The sequence below is a fragment of the Perca flavescens genome, chromosome 24 (assembly GCF_004354835.1).
Source record: "Perca flavescens isolate YP-PL-M2 chromosome 24, PFLA_1.0, whole genome shotgun sequence".
In the NCBI taxonomy this organism is placed as follows: Eukaryota; Metazoa; Chordata; class Actinopteri; order Perciformes; family Percidae; genus Perca; species Perca flavescens.
The window spans coordinates 409035-417472 of record NC_041354.1 but is presented as its reverse complement, the minus strand read 5'-3'; the positions used below and the strand labels follow the sequence as shown (position 1 = coordinate 417472).

The 8438-nt window shown below is 42.2% G+C and overlaps 2 protein-coding genes across 2 annotated transcripts in view; one reads left to right on the top strand and one right to left on the bottom strand.

Annotated features, from left to right (window-relative positions):
• LOC114551242 (NLR family CARD domain-containing protein 3) overlaps positions 1–8438 on the top strand; it is a 314459-nt gene that overhangs the window by 205024 nt on the left and 100997 nt on the right. The window lies entirely within an intron of this gene.
• Positions 1–8438, bottom strand: part of fmnl2b (formin-like 2b) — a 31053-nt gene that overhangs the window by 20910 nt on the left and 1705 nt on the right. Inside the window, exons 3-8 of the mRNA XM_028571903.1 lie at positions 5973–6053; positions 5072–5148; positions 4692–4775; positions 3398–3541; positions 2401–2527; positions 2245–2321 (exon numbers count right to left, since the gene is read on the bottom strand). Coding sequence (XP_028427704.1) covers positions 2245–2321; positions 2401–2527; positions 3398–3541; positions 4692–4775; positions 5072–5148; positions 5973–6053 — 590 coding nt within the window. The remainder of the gene's footprint in view (positions 1–2244; positions 2322–2400; positions 2528–3397; positions 3542–4691; positions 4776–5071; positions 5149–5972; positions 6054–8438) is intronic.

Genomic DNA, 8438 nt, shown 5'->3' with positions numbered 1-8438 from the left:
CTGTGTGTTCGGCCATCAGCTGTGTGTTTGGTCATCAGCTGTGTGTTTGGTCATCAGCTGTGTGTTTGGTCATCAGCTGTGTGTTTGGCCATCAGCTGTGTGCTCGGTCATCAGCTGTGTGTTTGGTCATCAGCTGTGTGTTTGGTCATCAGCTGTGTGTTTGGTCATCAGCTGTGTGTTTGGTCATCAGCTGTGTGTTTGGCCATCAGCTGTGTGTTTGGTCATCAGCTGTGTGTTCGGCCATCAGCTGTGTGTTTGGTCATCAGCTGTGTGTTTGGTCATCAGCTGTGTGTTTGGTCATCAGCTGTGTGCTCGGCCATCAGCTGTGTGTTTGGTCATCAGCTGTGTGTTTGGTCATCAGCTGTGTGTTTGGCCATCAGCTGTGTGTTTGGTCATCAGCTGTGTGTTTGGCCATCAGCTGTGTGTTTGGTCATCAGCTGTGTGTTCGGCCATCAGCTGTGTGTTTGGTCATCAGCTGTGTGTTTGGTCATCAGCTGTGTGTTTGGTCATCAGCTGTGTGTTTGGCCATCAGCTGTGTGTTTGGTCATCAGCTGTGTGTTTGGCCATCAGCTGTGTGCTCGGCCATCAGCTGTGTGTTTGGTCATCAGCTGTGTGTTTGGTCATCAGCTGTGTGTTTGGTCATCAGCTGTGTGTTTGGCCATCAGCTGTGTGCTCGGCCATCAGCTGTGTGTTTGGTCATCAGCTGTGTGTTTGGTCATCATCTGTGTGTTCGGTCATCAGCTGTGTGTTCGGCCATCAGCTGTGTATTCGGCCATCAGCTGTGTGTTCGGCCATCAGCTGTGTGTTCGGCCATCAGCTGTGTGTTCGGCCATCAGCTGTGTGTTCGGCCATCAGCTGTGTGCTCGGCCATCAGCTGTGTGTTTGGTCATCATCTGTGTGTTCGGCCATCAGCTGTGTGTTCGGCCATCAGCTGTGTGTTCGGCCATCAGCTGTGTATTCGGCCATCAGCTGTGTGCTCGGCCATCAGCTGTGTGTTTGGTCATCATCTGTGTGCTCGGCCATCAAGTGTTATTTCAGACTGGACGTGCTGCGATGATAGCTCCGTTCACAACCACAAAACACACAGATCACTTTGGTCTCGTCAATGGAACCATTTGGCAACTTTTTAAAAGTAAACTTTCCATTCAGAATCTTATTGGCATCCATTTTGGCATCTCATGCTTGCCATCCACTCAAAACGTAACGTTAGCCTGCTAGTCATTTGTGCGGCGTGCCTGTTGTTTAGTTTCCGGTCTAGCTAGATCTGATGTTGTAGTTTTTCTAACGTTACTAGTTGTTGCAAAAGCATGTGAAAAAAACTACAAAGTTTGCTAGGCCAAAAAGGACATTAATCTTGCACAAAAAAATTGATGCCATTAAAACGGGTTTGCGTTAATGCCGTTAATAACGCATTTAACTGACGGCGCTAGTTTTAATGTTAAATATACATGTAGCACAGTATAGCCTAAATGTATCTGTGGATCGCTACCTTAGTGGCTACGTGAGTGGCTACCGTAGTGGCTAAGTTAGTGGCTACGTGAGTGGCTACCTTAGTGGCTACGTGAGTGGCTACCTTAGTGGTTACCTTAGTGGCTACGTGAGTGGCTACGTTAGTGGCTACGTGAGTGGCTACCTTACCTACAGGCCAGTAAGCATGTCATCAATGAGTACATTTAAAAACAAATCACAAATAGGAAGATTTATCTTTGCTAATAATATGTTGGACTCATGTTTATGTGTATTTTCATACATATCTTTTGAAAAAAAAATATTAAAGAATAACTTGGGCCCCTGCAGTAACTCTGAGGACCCCCTAAGGGTCCCGGACCCCCTGTTGGAGACCTCTGCTTTATTTTGATTGTCAGAATGGAACTTGGGACATAACCTTTGAGTTTAGATGTGACCCAGTGACATAACCTTTGAGTTTAGCTGTGACACAGTGACATAACCTTTGAGTTTAGATGTGACCCAGTGACATAACCTTTGAGTTTAGCTGTGACACAGTGACATAACCTTTGAGTTTAGATGTGACCCAAACCTTTGAGTTTAGAGTTTAGATTTAGATGACCCAGTGACATAACCTTTGAGTTTAGCTGTGACACAGTGACATTAGTGACAAAACCGTTGAGTTTAGATGTGACCCAGTGACATAACCTTTGAGTTTAGCTGTGACGTAGTGACATAACCTTTGAGTTTAGCTGTGACATGGTGTGAGATGTGTGTGTGTGAGTCGTGTTTCCTGACCTGGGGTTTCTGTTGTTGAGGCTGAGGGCGATCTCGTTGACGGCGTGCGGATGTGACATCACCATGTTGAATCCATACTGAGGAAGAGGAGCACACACAGTTGAAGATCAGACTGAAACTACTTCCTGTTTGTAATCTAAAGAGGGGAAGTGTTACCTGGTAGTTCATGATGGCTCTCAGACACATGACGCAAACATGGACGTCGTCTTTCTTACACACAAGTCGGGAGTTCTTGAGAGTCCGGCGACTGGGCAGCGTGTTGGAGCGAGTCACGATCGCCGAGCTGCCAACACGGAAACATCATAGAAACATCATAGAAACACCATAGGGACATCGTAGAAATATCTTCAGAAACATCGTAGAAACACCGTAGAACATCATAGAGACATCATAGTTAACAAGGGTTATCTGGGAACGTTAGTGTGTGTCTATGTGTTGTACCTGATGTAGTAGTTAGGGTGTAGACATGTCTACGTGTTGTACCTGATGGAGTAGTTAGGGTGTAGACATGTCTACGTGTTGTACCCGATGGACTAGTTAAGGTGTAGACATTTCTACGTCTTGTACCTGATGGAGTAGTTAGGGTGTAGTTATTTCTACATCTTGTACCTGATGGAGTAGTTAGGGTGTAGTTATTTCTACGTCTTGTACCTGATGGAGTAATTAGGGTGTAGATATTTCTACGTCTTGTACCTGATGGAGAAGTTAGGGTGTAGACATTTCTACGTGTTGTACCTGATGGACTAGTTAAGGTGTAGACATTTCTACGTCTTGTACCTGATGGAGTAGTTAGGGTGTAGATATGTCTATGTTGTACCTGATGGAGTAGTTAGGGTGTAGATATATCTAAGTTTTGTACCTGATGGAGTAGTTAGGGTGTAGTTATTTCTACATCTTGTACCTGATTGAGTAGTTAGGGTGTAGTTATTTCTACGTGTTGTACCTGATGGAGTAGTTAGGGTGTAGATATGTCTACGTCTTGTACCTGATGGAGTAGTTAGGGTATAGTTATTTCTACGTTTTGTACCTGATGGAGTAGTTAGGGTAATGTTATTTCTACGTCTTGTACCTGATGGAGTAGTTAGGGTGTAGATATGTCTACATCTTGTACCTGATGGAGTAGTTAGGGTATAGTTATTTCTATGTCTTGTACCTGATGGAGTGGCGAGCGGCGCGCGGTACCGAGGACGATGGCGACGGGAGGCTGCAGTCGCCATGGAGATCCTCGATTGACCGACTCCAGGGAGAGTCGATGGACGAGGCGTCACCGCTGGCCTCCGACTGCTCGCCGTCAAACCTGAACACAGATAGCTAGAACCCTTAAATATCTCCCTTAAATATATCTAACTATAATCTTTAAATATATCTAACTTTAACCCTTAAATATATCTAACTATAACCCTTAAATATATCTAACCCTAACTATAACCTTTAAATATATCTAACTATAACCCTTAAATATAACCCTTAAATATATCTAACTATAACCCTTAAATATATCTAACCCTAACTATAACCTTTAAATATATCTAACTATAACCCTTAAATATAACCCTTAAATATATCTAACTATAACCCTTAAATACATCCCTTAAATATATCTAACTATAACCCTTAAACCTGAACTCAGAGAGTTCTGGTTAGTTTAGTTTACAACAACAACAACAACAACAACAACTACAACAACAACAAGCTCATCTATTTGAGTATCAGCTGATCCTCTAAACATCTTAAATATAAAATGTTCATGTCTTTTAAATATATCTTTTAACTTGACTGCCTTTGACTCTCTAAAATCTACTTACTTATTTTAGGAATCTCTGTGAAATAATGCGTAAAATATAATCTATATATATACAGTACAGGCCAAAAGTTTGGACACACCTTCTCATTCAATGCGTTTTCTTTGTTTTCATGACTATTTACATTGTAGATTCTCACTGAAGGCATCAAAACTATGAATGAACACATATAGAATTATGTACTTAACAAAAAAGTGTGAAATAACTCAAAACATGTCTTATATTTTAGATTCTTCAAAGTAGTCACCCTTTGCTTTTTTTGATAACTCTGCAAACCCTTGGTGTTCTCTCAATGAGCTTCATGAGGTAGTCACCTGAAATGGTTTTACCTTCACAGGTCTGCCTTGTCAGGGTTCATTATTGGAATTTTTTCCCTTATTAATAAAATGCAAAGGGTGGTTACTTTGAAGAATCTAAAATATAAGACATGTTTTCAGTTATTTCACACTTCTTTGTTAAGTACATAATTCCATATGTGTTCATTCATAGTTTTGATGCCTTCAGTGAGAATCTACAATGTAAATAGTCATGAAAATAAAAAGGAAACGCATTGAATGAGAAGGTGTGTCCAAACTTTTGGCCTGTACTGTATAGTGTGTATATATATATAAATATGTGATTTAATTATAGTTAGTTTCAACTCACGTGACGGCGTACTGAGCGAAAGACAAATACTCGACGAGAACGTCCAGACCTCGATTCTCCTCGTTTAGAAACTCTCTGACCCACCTACAGACAGACAGAAGGACAGACAGACAGGCAAACAGTCAGGTTACCAGCCAGGCAGACGGGCAGATAGACAGGCAGACAGGCAGACGGATAGACAGGCAAACAAACAGGTTACCAGACAGACAGACAGACAGACAGACAGGCAGACAGACAGGTTACCAGAGAGAAGGGCCCAGAGAGAGACAGAGAGACAGGTAATCAAAAAGAGAGACAGACGGACAGAAAGATACAGACAGGTAGGCCATCAGACAGACAGACACGCAGGCAGGCCGGCAAGCAGGCAGACAGGTAGGTACCCGATGTGGTTTGTACGAAGAGAAATCTCGAGTTCTCTGAGCATCTGAGTCGACTCCTGAACTCTTCTTCTGAATTTCTGCAGACAGAAAACAAACACGTTTTAGTGTTTTATTCTGAAATCTGGTTATACTTAGTTACCTATCACAGGAAGTCCAGTCTGTTTAAGCTCTAATATCTCATCATATGACATCCAGTCTGTTTAAGCTCTAATATCTCATCACAGGAAGTCCAGTCTGTTTAAGCTCTAATATCTCATCATATGACATCCAGTCTGTTTAAGCTCTAATATCTCATCACAGGAAGTCCAGTCTGTTTAAGCACTAATATCTCATCATATGAAGTCAGTCTGTTTAAGCTCTAATATCTCATCATATGAAGTCAGTCTGTTTAAGCTCTAATATCTCATCACAGGAAGTCCAGTCTGTTTAAGCTCTAATATCTCATCATATGAAGTCAGTCTGTTTAAGCTCTAATATCTCATCATATGAAGCCAGTCTGTTTAAGCTCTAATATCTCATCATATGAAGTCAGTCTGTTTAAGCTCTAATATCTCATCACAGGAAGTCCAGTCTGTTTAAGCACTAATATCTCATCATATGAAGTCAGTCTGTTTAAGCTCTAATATCTCATCATATGAAGCCAGTCTATTTAAGCTGTAATATCTCATCATATGAAGCCAGTCTGTTTAAGCTCTAATATCTCATCATATGAAGTCAGTGTGTTTAATATCTAATATCTCATCATATGAAGTCCAGTTTGTTTAAGCTCTAATATCATCATATGAAGTCAGTGTGTTTAAACTCTAATATCTCATCATATGAACATCACAGGAAGTCCAGTGGGTTTAAAGTTTAAACCCACTGGACTTCCTGTGATGTTGCTATGACATCACAGTCTCACCTTGCGAGTGACGGCCGGGTCGAGGAAGCCTCTCAGTTTCTGGATGTAGGTGTGCGGAGGATTCTTCACCTGAAACCTCTCCTGCATCACACACACAGAGACACACACACACACACAAAGTGTGATCAGATGACATCACACCATTATATGGATGTTTTTTTCTTTGCAAAGACGATACATAAGGACGGCAATATCTAGAGAAGACTAGCCACGCCCCTTTCTGCTTACCTCACGGTTGGAAACGGTTTAAACAACAGTAGAGAAGACTAGCCACGCCCCTTTCTGCTTACCTCACGGTAGGAAACAGTTTAAACAACAGTAGAGAAGACTAGCCACGCCCCTTTCTGTGTTCCTTGCATTTTTCATTTGGTTCGGTTTGCGTTCACGCTGTAAACACACGTCACGTGATCGAGATGCTCGCCTGTTTATTGGACAGAATATCCGAAACTCGCCGACACGAAATAACAAAGCAACACCTTATTTATAACGTCCCGGTTTCTGGTTCTGCTTTAGTGTTTGTAACATTTAGAAAAAGAGAGAGAGAGATAGATAGAGAGATAGATAGATAGGTGGAGAGAGAGATGGATAGATGGTTTGTATAGAGAGATGGATGGATGGTATGTATAGAGAGATGGATTGATGGATAAAGAGAGGGATGGATGGATAGAGAGATGGATGGATGGATAAAGAGAGGGATGGATGGAGAGATGGATGGATGGATAGAGAGAGGGATGGATGGATAGAGAGAGGGATGGATGGATAGAGAGATGGATGGATGGATAAAGAGAGGGATGGATGGAGAGATGGATGGATGGATAGAGAGAGGGATGGATGGATAGAGAGAGGGATGGATGGATAGAGAGATGGATGGATGGATAAAGAGAGGGATGGATGGAGAGATGGATGGATGGATAGAGAGAGGGATGGATGTATGTATGGAGAAGAAGGCTGCCAACCTTACGTTAGATAAGACTCAATGTTTGGATTTGACAACTTGTAAGTTCCCGTTATTAACGTGAGAACGAGGCCGGGAACTTCACCAACAGCTCTTCATCACAGCCTCTCTGTTGCCATAGTTACTGAGCCTTCTCTAAAAGCACAGGTGGCAAACTCTAGGCCCACAAATCAGGCCCCTCCAGCATTTTGATCCGGCCCGCATATCAGTTTAAGTTCACAATACATTGTTCCCTACAGCGCTCTTCACACATTAAATACATGATCAGTTCACTACTTTCATTGAATTTCAGTGTTTTAGTCAATTTTATAACATGTAAAGAAATGTTGATAATAGAAATATGTAGGAAAAAAAGTCCAAAAAGCAGAAATAAAAGTTACAAAAATGTCAAGATAATCTTCAAAAACATGGGAAAAGCTTTTAAAAAAAGTGCAAAAAAATATTGACAGAAACTTCGAAAAAAGTGACAAAATTGTCGAAAAAAATGACCAAGATGTTGGAATTTTTGTTACATTTTGACCCAAAAAAAACAAAAGTCGCTGCAGGTCGACATGGAAGACAGCTCAAGGGTTAAAGAGACGGAGAGTGATGCCAGTATGATCCATCCCATAACTCCCCTTGAGTGCTGAACACGTTTCAGATAACCTGTTAACTAGCCTGACATCAAACCGCTCAGTTGGGCTGTGATTATGGGGCGGGTTTCAACTGGACCAGGAAGCGTTGTGGGCGGGGCTACGTTCAGCTGGCATCCAGGCTACTTGTTAACATCAATCAGCTGTGAAATCGGAGCCTGTCGGCACTCTGTGTCCCGGGTCCGGACGGGTTTATTTAGATATTTCTTGGTTCTGCACCGGTCAGGGGGTTAGGGTTGAAACATCTCCAAAATGCCCCGGTTCTAGACTGCTATGAATGGGGGCAGTATGAGATGATAGTTAGGCATCAATGACTAGTTGTGTTTTTGTATTTTCCTTGGGGGAACACATGAACTGGGGGGTCTGGGGGTCCATGTAATGCTTATCAGCTCAATTTTCTAAGCACAAACTGACATTTGCAAAAACAGAAAAATGGGTTCCAATATCCAATTGTTTTCCACCTTGAGAAATTAAAAAATTGGATCTTTAACCTTTTTTCCAATTTTCTGTTTTTATTCTGAGGATCAGAAATTGAGAAAATTTCAAAATTGCGTCTGAGCTCCAATTATTCAATACTGCCATGGTATTCTCTTCCTCTAGTTTGCGGAATATGCAAATGAAAAACTGATAGACTTTGGGGTCAGAAGTGCAACTGATGGTTTTGAAAATTGAACTGATAAGCGTTACACGGACCTCTGGCAGTCCTCATTCAGTTAGACACCCCCCACACCAGGTCGCGGACTTTTGGGGATGGGGCTTTCTCTGCTGATGCTCCCACCCTCTACCAGGTGAGTTATCCAGCACCCCTGATCTACCAGGTGAGCTATCCGGTGCCCCCTGATCTACCAGGTGAGCTATCCGGTGCCCCCTGATCTACCA